The sequence below is a fragment of the Clarias gariepinus genome, chromosome 12 (genome assembly GCF_024256425.1).
Source record: "Clarias gariepinus isolate MV-2021 ecotype Netherlands chromosome 12, CGAR_prim_01v2, whole genome shotgun sequence".
NCBI lineage: Eukaryota > Metazoa > Chordata > Actinopteri > Siluriformes > Clariidae > Clarias > Clarias gariepinus.
Window position 1 is genome coordinate 9,085,306 of NC_071111.1, and position 17,101 is coordinate 9,102,406.

At 37.2% G+C, this 17,101-nt stretch overlaps 2 protein-coding genes across 3 annotated transcripts in view; one reads left to right on the forward strand and one right to left on the reverse strand.

Annotated features, from left to right (window-relative positions):
• scube1 (signal peptide, CUB domain, EGF-like 1) overlaps positions 1 to 2,261 on the reverse strand; it is a 92,245-nt gene extending 89,984 nt beyond the window's left edge. For both annotated transcript variants that reach the window (XM_053508459.1, XM_053508458.1), the window contains exon 1: positions 2,124 to 2,261. In XM_053508459.1, coding sequence (XP_053364434.1) covers positions 2,124 to 2,211 — 88 coding nt within the window. In that variant the 5' untranslated portion in view covers positions 2,212 to 2,261. The remainder of the gene's footprint in view (positions 1 to 2,123) is intronic.
• A 2,830-nt stretch (positions 2,262 to 5,091) lies between these two features.
• samm50l (sorting and assembly machinery component 50 homolog, like) lies at positions 5,092 to 15,707 on the forward strand. Its single transcript, XM_053508118.1, has 15 exons — positions 5,092 to 5,235; positions 5,411 to 5,521; positions 6,745 to 6,846; positions 6,942 to 7,029; positions 7,659 to 7,765; positions 8,142 to 8,272; positions 8,362 to 8,449; positions 9,503 to 9,631; positions 10,019 to 10,090; positions 10,219 to 10,305; positions 10,383 to 10,453; positions 11,443 to 11,510; positions 11,611 to 11,757; positions 14,253 to 14,394; positions 15,049 to 15,707. Exons 1-15 carry the CDS (start codon positions 5,215 to 5,217, stop codon positions 15,092 to 15,094), a joined length of 1,410 nt encoding a protein of 469 aa, XP_053364093.1. The 5' UTR covers positions 5,092 to 5,214; the 3' UTR covers positions 15,095 to 15,707.
• The last annotated feature ends 1,394 nt before the right edge of the window (positions 15,708 to 17,101 follow it).

Here is a 17,101-nt window from a genome sequence, read left to right on the forward strand (position 1 = left end):
TCCACCATTGCTTCAGTTCATGATCTCATCTGCTGTAATCTTAAAGAGTGTCCTGCACTTATGACTCTTATTCACTCAGACATCCTCTACACACTTTCACCACAAAAAGATTTATAAATACTCTATCAATTAGGTTCCCTTCTGAGTCTGGTTCCTCTCCAGGTTCCTTCCTTATCCCATCTCAGGGAGTTTGACCTCATAGCTTTCACCTCTGATTTGCACATTAGGGATCTAAATCTTCATCTCAATTTCCAGAACCTGCTGTCCCTGGAATACTGTGAATTGGGTTTGAATCCACCCTGGATGAGACACCATGGACATTCAGGAAGGACATGGACATTCATATGCACAGATCGCAGTTAGGATTCAACCACGGACCCTGTTGCTTGTGAGGTAAAGCTGTCCAAAGCTGTTTTGTTTCAACACCTACTATTAAAATGCTCTGCGAATAAAATTTAATTATACATAATAGAATAATAAGAAAACTAATGTTCCATAATCGACTATTGAATGAAAACTGTGCTGCTTTAGTTTAACTGCTTTGGCTGCTTTTTAACGCATTACTATAGCGCAGCAGGGAAAACGATTAAAAAACATTATAACAGGTAGCAGCAAAGTGTGAGGGACATAGGATATGAAACCTGCTCTGTGTATCAGCAGTAAAATAATCCTTATGTGAGTAATTTATTACCCTGGATTTTCAGGTTTACTGAGCACCATGACGACATGAGCTAAGCATAAATGATTGAATGAATGAATGAATTAATTAATTTGATGAAGATGAATTCATGAATTCACCTATTTTATTAGTACCAGATGCTGCATAATTATTGTCCATTGATTCTGGAGGAAAACATAAGGTGTTTCTATTCATTTAATATGTTCAACCAAAAGCCTATCCTGGGAGCTCGATGCACAATGTGGGACTCCAATCCATTGCAAAACAAATATTTCATTCAACTGTTTTGTTTTATTCATTTTTTATGTAGTCTCATTCATTTTGCTTATTAAACAAAAAACACTGCATAAATGTGGTATGAAAATGGCAAAATCTTCAATAAATTAAGCAACACACTAACAACACTAACATAAAGACTGTAATATCTTAACAAACCTAAACACATAAATAAAAAACAAATATATCTGATGGCTGAAATGAAATGTGTTAAAACACATAGGCAGTTAGTGGGCTTTAAATTCAGTAGGCACAGATATAATGAGTTACAGCATGACATAATGAAGGACAATTAACAATACATGTTTAAACGTGAATAGTTTTTAATGATTAATCACTACATTTGTGTTTCTGTAAAAGGACATTAAGGCTTTATTATAATCATGTGTATTTGGTATCTTTTTGGCATCATCCAAATGTGGGTGATTTTAAAATAAATAAATAAATAAATAAATAGGAATATCTTATATATATATATATATATATATATATATATATATTTTTTTTTTTATTTTTTTTATTTTTTTTTTTTCCTTATTTAAGTGCCAAAGCTGGTGATGTGCTGCGTTTAATCCCTCTCCTCCTCTCATTAACAAATGGAAGCCCAACCCCAATTTCAATCTACATTCAGCTTAAACACACACCAGGGTCTTTTCTTGGTCAGGTATCGACTGATTTGCTATGACTAAAGCCCATGGTGCGTCTCCAAGCTGTCCATGATGCCAGCAGGGTCGATAAAGGATATCAGTTAGGGGTCCATAGTATATCCGTGAGGGGTCGATAAGTCGCAGGATCGACACCCTTCCCGAGCTCTGGACCAGCTGGACCCTCTCAGAGACTCCATGTAGCCTTTTTTTTTTTTTTTTTAACTAAATCACACAATAGATTCTGTTTTGAGAGAGTCACACGCGTGCGTAAATAGGTAAGTTACACTTAGCTTTCCATATGAACCCGAGGAAAGAGAATCATCAGGGAATCTAATAGGGCAACACAGCACTGGAGAAAATACACCCCAATCTAGTAAACTTTATAAATGGGTTATTCTATTCTGAGACATTCTGAAGTATTTGGCGAGATATTTGGAGACCCTGTGATAAAAGTTTTGGCAGTGGTTTTTTAAATGGACGATATTGGTAAAAAATGAAAATGAAGATAAATTCCCACTGACCTTCCGTGCCGACATTTCCCTTTACAGTGCAAGTGTTGATGAGGACAAAAATCAAACAGAGAAGCCGAGGAAAGTGCGCACTTGCCATGGCGAGAGCTGGGATTGAGCGCAGTTTGCCAGAGATGCGTGTTTCTGTGATAAGAGGAACAACCAGGACTGAGAGAGAGAGAGAGAGAGAGAGAGAGTCACAGAGAGAGAGAGAGAGAGAGAGGTGAGTGTACGACAGCTTCTCATTGGCTTACACGCATTTGAGGAGGAGACAGGATGCGTAAAAAGAAAGAGCGCAAGTGGGAACTGCATTGTTCAAAACCGCACACTGTTCCACTAAATAGTGTGGAAAACCTGTGTGAATCGCTTAACTATGGTTATACCTGCGGAATGCTCCAAATAGACGGAAATGCTCTCAAACCCACCCATCTGTTAAGTCTATATAAAAGCACGAAATAGTTAAACGCACTTAAAAATCATCATTAATTGAAAGTAATTAAAGTAATTAGAACTCTGCAATTAATTCTCTTTCACACCTTGTCATGCCCAGGTATTTTTATAACGACTCAGTAAAACACAAGTGGCATACAGGTAAATATACAGTAGAAGCTTTCTGCTCCGTTATTCTGTATCCCTCAAGGCTGTGCAGAGGAGTATGTTCGGCCCTGATGTGATTAAAGAGAAATTGCTTCCCTCTGCTGGGCAAACTGATGACCATGCGGACCTCAACCCTGAAATCGAATTCCAATTTTAATTCGTCACATACACAACCATACACAGTATGATATGCAGTGAAATGCTTACACAACTATTTGTGATCTTGAAAAGGAAAAAAGAAATAAGAAGGCAAAATGCCAATAGGAAAGAGTTAAATACAAAATCTACATTTTTGTTACAAGAAAAGAAAGTGTAAAGTAGAATATGTAAAATATACAAAAATGTAAGAATGTAAAAGTAAAAACTTTATAAATAAACTGCATAAAGTATGCGGAATGTGCAATGTGCATGATACTGGGTGGTCATAAAGTGTAACTTTAAATGGTGAGCAGCAGTGGTATTGTTCATCCTTAAAGTGCACTGTAAGTTAACAGTAGTCCAATTTCATATGTAAACATAACCAGAAATGTGCAACATAGCCTATATGTTTTGTGTACCTCAGTCCTGTGCTATGTGCAAAAATTTAAAGTGGATGTTTTTGGTGTGTGAAGGAAACAAAGCGAGTCCAATCAATTGAATCCTATGTGGAGTTCTGGTTGAGAGTCCGTATAGCCTGCCGGAAGAAGGTCCTCCTCGCATCTCTTTATACATCTGTGTAGTTAAAGTAGTTAAAATATATACTGTATGTTTGAAAGTGTGCATCAGACAGAGTGCTTCAAAAATAATACTGTAACATCTTTCCATACTTTAAATAGCCATTATAATTATCTTTGTTCAATGATACAATATATGGATTTTAAAAAATGGCAAAACCTATTAATTGTTGAATTCAGGTGTTTCAGTCAAGCCCCTTATCCCCAGTGAAGGACAATCTTAATGCTTCAACTTTAACGCTTCAACTTTGTGGCAACATTTTGAGGAAGGCACAAGGCACATGACTGACCCAGTGCACAAAAGCAGGGTTTATAAAGACATGATATTCTTAGTTTGGTGGAAGAACTTGACTGACCTGCAAAGAGCCCTGACCTCAAACCCCATCAAGCACCTTTGAGATAAACTGGAACAGAGATTTTGAGCCAGGCCTTCTCGTTCAACATCAGTGCCTGATATTCATAGAGGCTCATAGAGGCTCTACAAAATGAATGGGCAAGAATTTCCACAGAAACACTCCAAAATCTTGTAGACAGCCTTCCAAGAAGTTTGGAAGTCAATGACATACCCACATTTGTATTCAATGACATTTTATGTGACTATTAAACAAATAAAATGTATGTATAAAATGTTCTTTAATTAATAAAAACATTATAATTGTTGACACATTTTCAAATTACTGTGGGTATGAAAGTATAAGAGTGCAAAAATGATAAGTAAATACTTAATATATTGAACTTCCTTTTGATCCTACATCCCAGTCGTTGATTATTTTTCTCTCAAAGCAGACCCTCTGTTTTCTTACACAGCACACTATATTTTTGTTATTACTGTTATCTCTGTTTCTCTACTCTTCTCTCTCCAGGCCTGTCTTACTTATCCTTGGTAAAAAAGCCCGGCTTTTTATTGGAGATCATGTGGTCTGCCTGGGATGCATGTGGTGACAGGGAACATTTCCATTTTACCATGAAGATGAGCCAGGCCTCGGCTGATGCTGACAGCTTTTCTCTGAGGACTTGTGACTGCATTCGCTTAATAGTTCAGAACTGGAATTTCCTAAGCCTCCAATAATAAATTGAACTCCATATTAACTTAAACACATAATCATTTATATCGAACTTCCAGCTGCCTAACACACAGTATGACTGCAAAACAATTCCTTCCATCAGATATCACCCAAATTAAATGGGTTCCCTGCTGAGTCTGGTTCCTCTCAAGGTTTCTTCTTATTGCCACCTTGTGGAGTTTTTCCATGCCACCGTCGCCCTCGGCTTGCTCATCAGGAAACATCTGCACTATGATATATACACATTTATCACAAATTCCATACTTATTTCCATGATTTTATTTTGATTCTGTGAAGCTTCTTTGCGACAATGACCATAAAAGGCGCTATATAAATAAAACTAAACCCTACAAGTTTTTTTCTAAGACTAAAATCTATATTGTCTTCTATAAAGAAACTGGATAGTCTAATTCAATAATGTCGTAATGTAGGCATTCATTTATTTTAATAACATTTAGCTAAAAATGTCATTTTTACGCTTTAAATTGCTCCACTACTGAGATCTGACAGGGACTGACACGGTGCTTCCGCGTGCATCACGGGGTCCTGCCCGTTCTGTTGTGACGTCATGTATTTTGTCCAATCACAGCGCAGGATTGCAGCGAGGCTGTGCGTGTGTGTCATGGCGTCTCCCTGGAAAGGAGTCGGGTCCGCTTTTAAATAAGAAAAAATATATAACAGCCTTTCCCTGGAAAATTACAGTATATTTATTACTTTAAGGACGTTGATATGGGGACCGTGCATGCCAGGGTAATTCTATTTAGTGAAGGCTTAGTGAAAAATAGGCTTTATTTGTGTGACCTCTTCTACCTATGCCTAATGTCACAGCTGGATTGTCATTAATTAGTGCATTGTGCATATTGTATGAATCTGAGATGTGTGATTTATTTAGGTTTGCATGTATTTGTGATTTGTTAAACTGTAGAGCTTGGACCCTGTCCCGATGCATGGACCCGACCTGGGCGTTCACACTGATGACCTGGAAGTGGTGGAGGCACAGCAAGAAACCAAGAAAGAAGTCCTGGAAAATAAGGATGTAGGTTCACCTCAATGCTTGAATCATTCACTCACTCATTTTCTATACCGCTTTATCCTGTGTACACGGGGGGGCCTGGAATATAGCAGAAGAGACTTGGGGCACAAGGCTGGGTACACCCTGGACAAGGTGCCCCATACACTGATTAGTCATAACATTATGGACATCCACCTAATATTGAGTTATTCCACCCCATTGCCACTAAAACAGTGATAGTCTGGGTGTTCTGACGCATTTTACTGGATCATGCATGAATCTTTTTATAAATTTGATCTACACTAACGTTTCAATTGTATCAGACTACACAGCCCAATTACCATCATCAGTGCATTAGTGAGCCTTGGCCACCCATGACCCTGTTGTCCTTATGGTTACGTTACAGTTTTCCTCCTCGGATCACTTGGATCAGTGGTAATTCCTGACCACAGCAAACTTTGAACATCCCACCCAGTTTTCTAGCCATTAAAATTTGGCCCTCTAACAGTGGCATCATTTTTAATGTCTTATTACAATGGCGGCTAGAAGTTGGTGGGATATATATTAGGCAGCAAGTGAAACTTTTTCCTGAAGTTGATGTATTGAAGCAGAAAAAATGGGCAAGCATACAGTAAGGATTTAAGTGATTTTAACAAGGTCTAGATTGTGATGGCTAGAAGACTGGGTCAGAGTAATTCCAAAAATTTAGCTCTTGTGGGATGTTCCTGGGCTGCAGTTGTCTGGACATAGCAAAAGTAATCCAAAGAAGGAAAACTGGTGAACCAGCAAGAGGGTCATGGGTGGCCAAGGCTTACAGATGCACGTGGGGAGCGAAGGCTGGCCCGTATAGTCTGATCGAATAGCAGAACTAGGGTAAATCAAATTTGGGAACGCCGATTAAGGAATTATTCCGAAATATGTGAAGAATTAAGCCTGGGAATTATTTCTTTCTCTCCCAGAATGTAGATGCATTCAATGTAGTGACCATCAGGTACTCAGAGTAAAACTCCTCATGTGTATTGTGTTGTTAAGAAAAAACTGTGAGTGTTTCATCAGCAGACCTGCTTCAACTAAGAAGTGCTCATGATGCGTTATTCTGTTTCAGACCATTAACAAGATAAAAAGATACCAGAGTTAAATCATTAAGAGTCCTAAACAAACTAAGAAAAACTGTGTAAGCAAAGCATAAATACAATTATAGTCTGATCTTTTTTTAGTGATATATCTTGTGATTCCGTTCACTTTAGGTTGTTGTGCAACATGTCAGCATCGAAGGCTTGGGAAGAACTAAAGAGGACTACCTCGGCTATGAGATTGCTGATGTCTTCAGTGCAAAAAATCTAATTGATGTAAGCATAGCTACAGTATAAGGTCAAGACAAGACAGTTCACACGGTCGGTTAAAGTTTGTGAGGAAATTGTTGTTTTATGTGTTTGCATTGCAGGTGATGAGGAAGTCACACGAGGCTCGGATGAAATTGCTTCGTTTGGGCATATTCAAAGAGGTGGAAGTTCTCATTGACGTCTCAGACGGTAAAATATGCACACTTTCTTTTGTCTGTGTGTTTATTGTGACTTTGAACTGAGCATGAGTGCTTGTATTGTAATGTTGTGATTCTTTGGGAAGGAATCATCCCCGCCTTTTTTTCTCACCCACAAAATAGAGAGCAAAGCACCCTAGCACAGCCATTAACAAATCTCATTAGTGTGCTTAGTCAATTGTGTGCTATAAGTTTAACAGTGAAATTGTGTAACAGGACATGCATTTTAGTTAACAAGAAAAACATACCTTGACTCAAGTTCAGTCCTAAAAACCACACAATTGCTGTTATAAGCAATCATAGCAATTTCTTTTTTGTGTCAAATGCATTCCAAAACTATGATAGTGGTTTCCATGTGATATGAGCACCAACCAGAAGTAGGGCATAAGGATGGATCAGGCAGGTGCAGAGGGCAGAAGGGGTCAGCCATGTGTGGCTCAACAAAGTGAGGAAAGCAAGGGAGAAGGACAGAGCGAGAGAAAGCAACACAATTAAGAATGCTCATGTCACATGTCAACTTCAGTCGCACCTTGGTTGAGCATTCACCTGTGCAGTGGTGTAAATGTATTTTAATGTACATTCTGCATAATATGTCCCTAACACTAATGCTCTATTTCTCAGGAGATGATGCCTTGCCTAATGGTCTAGATGTTACATTTGAGGTGACAGAGATGAAGAGGGTCACAGGCAGTTATAACACCATGGTTGGAAACAATGAGGGTAGCATGGTGAGACAAGCAACACCCACAGTGCATTTAATTTCCACTAATGCATACAATTTCTCACATGTGAATACAATTTAAGACCATTAAAAACATTGCCTGTGTACTGAGTTTATTCATGTCAGAATAACGTTTATCACTTTTTATTTTGCTGAGCTGCTTTTAAGGACTGTTCCAAGTGGAATTGAATTGTAAAAGCTACATTAACAATAAATATCTTATACTATTAGACATCACACTGTATCAAATATTTTATTGCTTTATTTACTTCTCAAATAATATTGGATAAAAAACGTAAGATAATTTTGGCAAGAAATTAAATTAAATTCTTCTTCTCGTGCATTTAATATAAAACATATTCTGTGTATGTTCCTCAATACAGGTGCTTGGCGTTAAATTACCCAACATGTTTGGTCGTGGAGAAAAGCTCACCTTCCAGTTTTCCTACGGGACTAAGGAGACATCATACGGCTTGTCGTTCTTTAAACCTCAGCCTGGATATTACGAACGCAAGTATGAAAATAGAAATTAGTTTTATGAAACAGGAGTTCACCTGGTAAAATGTTTCTTTAACCCAATTCTCTTCATGTTCATTCATGCAGTTTTGCACTAAACCTTTACAAAGTGACTGGCCAGTTTCCATGGAGTTCACTCAAGGAAACTGACAGGGGAGTTTCCACAGAACTTAACGTAAGCTTATATCAATTCAATTGTATTTGTATTTTTTAACAATTTACAGGTATCATTGTGAGTATATTTCAGTGGCACAGGGATGCAGCGGGTAGTATTTATGTCTCAGAACCCCAGGGTCCAAGGTTTAAACTTAAGCTCTACTTGCCTGTCTCCTTTTAAAACTGCTAGATAATTCCTGATGGATTGTGTACAGATTGAGGTATTGAGGTGTTGCTTTTGTTGCTAGGATAGACTCCGAATGGTGAAATTGGCAAGAAAAAAAGTTAAATAAAAGATTCCTATTTTCTAGAGTGGGATTTACTTCTGATTGTAAAGAAATCATTTGGGTGTGCTTTTAAAATAGTTTGTGCCTGCCTCATTTTTAGTTGCCTTATTACACTTGTGGTTTACCTGTGGCTCCACCCCTAACTGCTTTTATGTCATACTGTGAGCGTGTCACAGGCATTCCTCACTGACTATAACAATAGGCAGTGTCGTCCAAACGGGCCATTGAGTGCGTGATCAACTTGCTGTTGCTCCTTACGCTTCTAAAATGTTTAAATTCTTAAGCAAAAAAAAAATATATATATAGGCCAATTTGTCATTTTATACTGTAATCAGCTGTATTCTAATGTTAGATAATTATTTTAATAGTACACAATCCATCAGAACATGAAGGACATTCTCTCGAATTTTTAGTAAAAGGATCTAAGACTTCGTACGAATTCTTTAAATGGAGACACTCATGTTTATATCCCTCTGGACCCATAAGTGTGAAAAGGAGTTAAAGAACATGTATTAAATGAATAGTTATGTCATTGGCACTTAAATTATATTTGATAATTGAATTTTGTGCAGGTGGTGGTAATGATGGACACATGGGCATAATTCTATGTATAAAAGATGCAGAGCAGTGCAGTTTGATGTGCAGTTTCATAGTTTTACTGTATATTTACTACCACAAGAATCATAATGTCTTCACTGCTGAGTTGTAAGACTAATCATAACAAGTAGCAAATTCATTAAGCCATCTAAAACTTTGCTTTAGTGTTTACCTTTCTCTTTTTTCAGTTCCCTTTGTGGATGACGAATCACACACTAAAGTGGGAAGGGGTGTGGCGGGAACTGAGCTGCCTCGCACGCAGCGCATCATTTGCTGTTCGAGAAGAAAGTGGCCACAAGCTCAAGTCTGCTCTCTCGGTGGGTTATTTCAAGCTTATGCCATGAAAGTCATGTAAAATGCTTTATTTGTCTTAACTGAGAAATCTTTACAGCTTAACGCTATACTCATCAAATGGTACAAGTTTGTACTCCTCACAGCTTCTGCATTATATAAAGAAAGCTACACCTCTGTAACAATAATGTACAGACACAAAAAATCTGTAATGGTTAAAAAAAAAAAAATCAATTGGAAAAAAATTGTGGATCAAACAGCACACTTCAGTTCACTAATAGTTTTAAAGCTTGTCTTTTGCAAATGTTTGTAACATAATGTATTTTAGTAATAGGCTTAGAACATGCATGGAACGGTAACTTTTGTTAATTCAAAAATCCTTTAATGACCATTTTCAACTGATGTTACTCTAGCACACGATGGCGATCGACACTAGGAACTCCACCATCCTACCAAGAAAAGGTGCCTTACTGCGGATCAACCAGGTGTGTTCCATCAATAATTTTTTATTGATCATTGTGATTCCCCCCACCCCCCCTTTTGCTTTCCACCTTATTTGGTTGCTGATAAGTTTCTTTCCTGCTGTGTTAATGAACTGGCTATGTTGTTACAGGAGCTAGCAGGCTACACTGGTGGAGATACAAGTTTCCTGAAGGAAGATTTTGAGCTGCAGTTAAACAAACCATTCCTCTGGGGCTCTGTAAGTCCATCTTGTGTGAAATTCTGTTGGAGTGAATATAATTTTTGGTTGAAAATAAGTGTTTATATCTTATTTAGGTGCTTTCAGCATCTCTCTGGGGAGGAATGATCTTTCCTATTGGGGGTCAACCCATCTCGATTGCAGACAAGTATGTGTAATTTTATGCCCCACACTCTATCAGAAAAATGCTATACAATGATATATGTTACCGATGTTACTAACTTATAAAAATTTATACATTTATAAAAATAAAAAAACCTATTCAGTCTATATATTTGCATGTACTAAAAACCATGGCAGTTAAAAGTAAGAAATACTCTTTAAATAATACATCAAACAGCTATAGTGTTTTGGGAAATTAGATGAATCTACACACTGTGTAAATTTTCTGTTACTTTTAAGCTATTCTGTAAATTTAATAAACATTCTCAGTCCACTGTCCACTCCTACGTATATCGAATCCAAAAACACTGGGTTTGAAACATTCAGGGACTGTAGGATGCTGTCTGTCTAGCTTAATGATATTTGTGCTTATATCCGGAAATATATATTGCTGCAAATTAGTTATTCAATTCATTTTTAAGTGTGTTATTAAGCAGTGTCACACAAGATGATGTGCTGTTGTGCTGGTTATCATCAGGGCTGCCATGCTGTCGTAGTTACTAGTGCACAGCGGTTTTGAAGGTATCCCAGCCATGATGATAACCCTCACAGATTCACACAAACCATTTATTATCAACAGATTATGATTTATTTATTTTATGTAGCCAAAAGGTGGGGAGAATAAAACATGGTGGCAGAGGACAATCCTGTAAATCTCCTGTAAAAGTTTATATTTTTAAATATATTTCCACTTATTCTGCTTTCAAATATAAGCTATGTTTAATTCTGAGTTTCAGTTTAAATCCTAAATAGCATTAAATAGAAAGCTAGTGGGGTAGAATGTAGGATGTACAGTCACTTGTTTAACACACCAAGTTTAGTTTTGCTTAGTTGAAACAATTCGCTGTATAATATTAAATCAAACGTCAGGATTGCTAAAGGATAAGACTTCAAGAATTAAGCGGCACAAATAAAGCATGGAAATTAATTATGGAATACATGACTTATGGACGTGTGTTTCATTTCTGATGAAAGGTTCTACCTGGGTGGTCCGACCAGCGTCAGAGGATTCGGCATGTACTGCATCGGCCCTCAGAGTGAAGGCTAGTTCAGATTTACAGACAGTTTACATTATAAAACTAAACAAGGATTTTAAATTAGGTTTATTAAAAAAATTGCCTATTTGCTTGTTTGCCTGTTAAGGTGACTACCTGGGTGGAGACGCATATTGGGCTGGAGGACTCCACCTATACACACCACTCCCTTTCCGCACAACCCGAGGTGGCTTTGCTGATCTCTTCAGAACACATTTCTTCCTTAATGCAGGAAATATCTGCAACCTCAACTATGGTCAGTATGTCAGAGTAGATGATTAATTTCACACACTGCAATAAAGTAGGTTTTAGATTTTATACTATCTATTAATTAACACTGAAAATTTGAAGCTAGCAGAATTAACAAGAGCCCATTAAAAGTTTCTCATAGCTTTTGAGAATACATAAATACAAGCAAAGACCATATTTGCATGTTGTTCTTCTTTTTTTTTTTCTTTGCATGTGATGATCATTTACATAATTAAATATATAATTCAATTCAATTTTATTTGTATAGCGCTTTTAACAATTGACATTGTCGCAAAGCAGCGGTATACAATCAAAAGATTTTTTTAAGTTCGTATGAAATGTGAAATGTAATCAAAATGATATGATTGTCCCTGATGAGCAAGCAAAGACGTCGGCAACAGTGGCAAGGAAAAACTCCCTGAGATGGTAATAGGAAGAAACCTTAAGAGGAACCAGACTTAACTGGGAACCCATCCTCATTTGGGTAAAAATGGATAGCCGGGATTGATCTGCATCATACGGTGTGAGACTGGAAGTTCAATATAACAGGAGATGTGTTTAGGTTAAAATGGAGTCCAGTTCGTTATTGGAGGCTCAGGTAGATTGTAGAAAACTCCAGTCCTGAACTATCAAGCGACTGCAGTTACAAGTCCTCAGAGAACAGCTGTCTGCATCAGCCAAGGACAAAACCGTCTTTGTGGAAAAGTGGAACCGTCCTTAATCATCACATGCATCCCAAGCAGACCATGCGGGAATCCATGCGACGAGATCTCCGATCAGAAGCGGGACACCAGGACAAGTCAGACAGCTCCAGAGGGCAGAGGGTGTCTGGATCACTGACAGCTCAAGAGTGACATGTGTAGCTCGACCGAGGAGTAGAGGAAGGAAACACAGACATGAGGGCTCCCTAAGATGTAAAGCGACCAGTCACTTCACCGTCAACAAACCTGAGTGCGATCAATGAGAGTGGGGAAGACAGCATCCATGAGTCCCCCAGATCTGCTCCTTTACCTAAGGCTAATCTATTTATAAAAATGCTTGGCTAAATAAATAGGTTTTTAGCCAGGACTTAAACACTGAAACTGTGTCTCTGAGTCCCGAACATTAATTGGAAGACTATTCTATAACTTTAGGGCTAGTAAGGAAAAAGTTCTGCCCCCAGGTGTAGTTTTCATAATACGCAGTACTGACAAGCAGCCTGCATCCTTTGATCGAAGTAGGCGTGGCGCATTATAAGACACTAGCAGTTTACTCAGATACTGTGGAGCGAGACTATTTAATACTTCATATGTCAAGAGTAGTATTTTAAAATCGATGCGAAATTTCACAGGAAGCCAATGCAGTGAAGATAAGATAGGGGTGATGTGCTCGTATCTTCTGGTTCGAGTGAGGACTCTCGCTGCTGCATTCTGGACTAAATGAAGCTTGTTTATGTACCTAGTTGAGCAGCCAGACAGTAAGTCGTTACAATAGTCCAACCTAGAGGTGATAAAAGCATGAACTAGTTTCTCTGCATCGTTTAGTGACAATATATTTTTTTATCTTAGCAATATTTCTGAGGTGAAAGAATGCTATTCTGGTAATATCTACAGTATATGAGCTTCAAATGAAAGGCTGGGATCATTAATCACACCGAGGTCTTTTACTGTTGGACTTGATGGAACAGAAAGGCCATTTAAAGTTACAGTATGATCAGAAAGCTTACTTCTAGCTGCTTGTGGTCCTATGACTAGAACTTCTGTCTTATCAGGATTAAGCAGAAGGAAGTCAATTAACATCCAATCTCATATGTCCTGCACACATTACTCAACATTAGTAAACTCTTTTTTCTTGTCTGGTTTTGCTGAGACGTATAACTATGTCATCAGCATAACAATGAAAACTAATACCATGATTACAAGTTTTTGTTATTTTCTGTAAGAGTGGAGTGATACAATGATCTAGCAGCACTGAAAGCTTTTTCATAGTTCAGGATGCTCTCCTTCCATGCTATTTAGAAAACGTAACAATTTAGTTTGACGCCAATTGCGTTCTAATTTTCGAGCGTTTTGTTTTAAAGTGCCTGTGGTCATTATACCAAGGAGCTAGTTTTAGTTAGGAGCTAATATTAAAGTCTCTAGCAATTAACGCACAGAAACGACAAGGTTTATGAGGAAATCTGCTAATTCACAGAAAAACTCAGAGTACGGCCCTGGAGGTCTGTAAATGATAATTAGTGAAATCGACTGAGCTGACTTCATATTTGTAGCTACACTTTTTAGGTTACTATAAAAAGCTTCAAATTAATTACATTTAAATCCGGGTATGATGCTTTTATAATGCCTATGTGTCCTCTAACATAATGGCAATGTGCCCTCTAACAATGTACAGTACACAAGTTATTAAGTTGCAGTTAACGCAGGTTTTGTGACTTTGTAAAGCAGTGCTTAAAGAACAGCAAGGAAATTTTAAATAAAAATTTCTGAGCATTAATTTAATGAATTATGCTATGTGTTTGTCCAGGGGAGGGTCCACATGCACACTTGCAGAAGTTAGCAGAATGTATTCGCTGGTCCTACGGTGCAGGCATCATACTCCGACTGGGAAACATTGCAAGACTAGAGCTCAACTACTGCATTCCCATGGGTGTTCAGAGCGGAGACAGGTACCAGCATGCACAGACACTACACTCCAGTACATAAGCGTATACTCGGTTTATTGGCACTAATTCAGTTTCAGTTGGCTTATTTTTTATTTGCTCAGCAATCAGCTTAATATTGAAAATATTCATAAATCACCTTTATAGAGCTCTAATGCCAACAGTTTTTGGGCCAGCGTTCAGTACTGTGACTAATAACTACTACACTCATAACTTTTATTTTCTGCCTATCATTGGTTACAGTTTTAAAAAATCTGTGCTACAAGTGGTCACTGGTGTAAATATAGGCTAGGAGCTTAGAAATGAATACAAGAGGATGTACAAAGTTTTTTACATGCAAATATTTAGGTTATCCTTGTGGAACATCCTTTAAACCCACATAAAAATGGCATGCCAATATATGCCTGATTCAGAAGACGTTATAAAAATGTTGTAATACAGGATATGTCATAATAAGGAGCAGAAGATAAACCATCCAAATTCTAACATTCACTTTTCACACTCATGCAATTTTCTTGATTTAATTTCTAGTTACTTATTTTGCTGCTTAACACTTTGCAGATTACAAATAATTTTGCTCTTTAATATGATTTTCCTTTGTTGCTTTGGTTTGAGCGACTGTCATTTGTATGTTTTAATTTTATTTGTTTCTTTGTGAAGGATATGCGACGGAGTACAGTTTGGAGCTGGGATCCGTTTCCTGTGATCTCATCAGCTGCTGGTTTAGTCCTGGAACTGTAAACCTGTGGGATTAGTGGCTGGCTGATGTGTGTAGTAATGTCAGAATGAAATCCCTCCTGCATGCATGTGATGGGCTTTATTTTCCAAGGACAAAACCTGACCGAGCTTGTTTAACTTCTTTACACTTGTGGGATTTGTTGCCATTAGGACCATTTATTCATGTGTAATAACAGGTGCTATATGTAAACTTTTGTGCTTCAACTATTTATGTTTTTGTGAAAACACCCAATTGGAAGTGAAGCAGTGAAAAAAATCATTCTGCGTGGTATTCATTTTGTTTTGACCAGTATTGGGAGATACCAGTAATTGCCATCATTTGTGTTGAAATCCATGTATCGTATCAAGGTTCTGACTGCTCAGACGAAACCTACTTTTAAAATGAACCTAAAACCGATTAATGCAGTCAATTGTAGTTAATTCAAGCACTTTTTCATTGTTTTTCCATTTTTAAGTGAAGTGGTTCATTGTCTGATTTTGGCTTTAAAGCCCCACTAAAATCCACCAGCAGTACTTTTCTTGTAGTTCTGTCTATTAAGATGTTGTACACCAAGAATAAATCACATTTGCCCCTTATCTTACTTTTTGAAAGTGTGCAAGCCTTTTAAGTGTACCTGTATAGTGAATCTCAAGTTAGAGTTAGAATATCATGGAATTTTTTATAATTAATTTTTAAAAATGCTTACATTTATACTAGTCATTACAAGAAGTGAAATATTTTGAGCTTCTTTTGTTGTTTTAATTTAGATGATTATGGCTTATTACTCATGAAAGCTGAGTGGAGGGTAAATCACAGAGGGTCATCGCTGAAAGGACTGGCTGTAGACTGAGTGCTGTATCTAGGCATATTCATGGAAGGTTAACTGAAAGACAAAAGTGTGGTAAGAAAAGGTATACAAGCAACAGGACTCACTGCAGCCTTAAGAAGATTGTCAGGCAAAGCCAGTTTAAGACTTCAGGAAATCTTCACAAGGAGTGGAGTATGGCTGGAGTCAGTACATCAAGAGCTACCAGACAGGAGACTAAAAAATATGGGCTTTTTTGCATTTCTAGTAACAAGCCTTTGAATATGTAGGCAAAAGACAGGACCATTGCTCAGTGATCCAATGTTATCAATGGATGCTAATTTTGCATTTCATGAAAAAAAAGGTCCAGAGTCTATAGGAAAAGTGAGAGGCATAGAATCCAATTTGCTTGAAGTCCAGTGTAAATTTTTTATAATCAGCGTTAGGTGCCATGTCATCTGCTCATATTTGTTTTATTAAAGTCAACACAGCTTTGAGCAATTTATGAAACTGTCTGCTGACAAGCTTTATAACGGCTAGCCAAATCAATCCCATAGAAAACCTTGAGAGGCAGAGGAGAAACACTGATCCAATTATACAGATGAGCTGAAGGCTGCTATCAAAGCAACCTGTTCTTTAATAACTCTTCAGCAGGCTGATCGTCACGTTGATGCTGTAATTTGTTGACTTAACATGTTATAAATTTAGAATGAGTTCCACTTTTTAAATTAAGATACAAAAACTTGCTATTCTAATTTATAATCTTGAATCTTTGAGATGCACTCTATAATTATAATTTACTTATTTATAGTTAAGAAATCCAAAAAGATTTTTAAAATATTATTTGAAATGTTTGTCTACACTAATGTAAAGGGGAAAAAATGTCTCACCTGAAGACAATAAACACCTTCAAGAATTCATAAATGTGTCATAGTTTTTTTTTATTTTAGATAAACAAGATAAAAACACAAAAACTTTGTTTTAATCATAAAATAACTTATTACAGCATACCTTCATAATACAGTGATGTGAATGTGATTTTTTTTATGTGTATTATTTGTCATACTTAAATGATCACATCATGAAACAGATTTTCATGTTTAAACAAACAGTTAATTTTCACTTGCCAAAATTTTTTTTTAATGGCAGTTTACCTGCTGGAACTCTGCGGTTCCTTATTATGATAACTC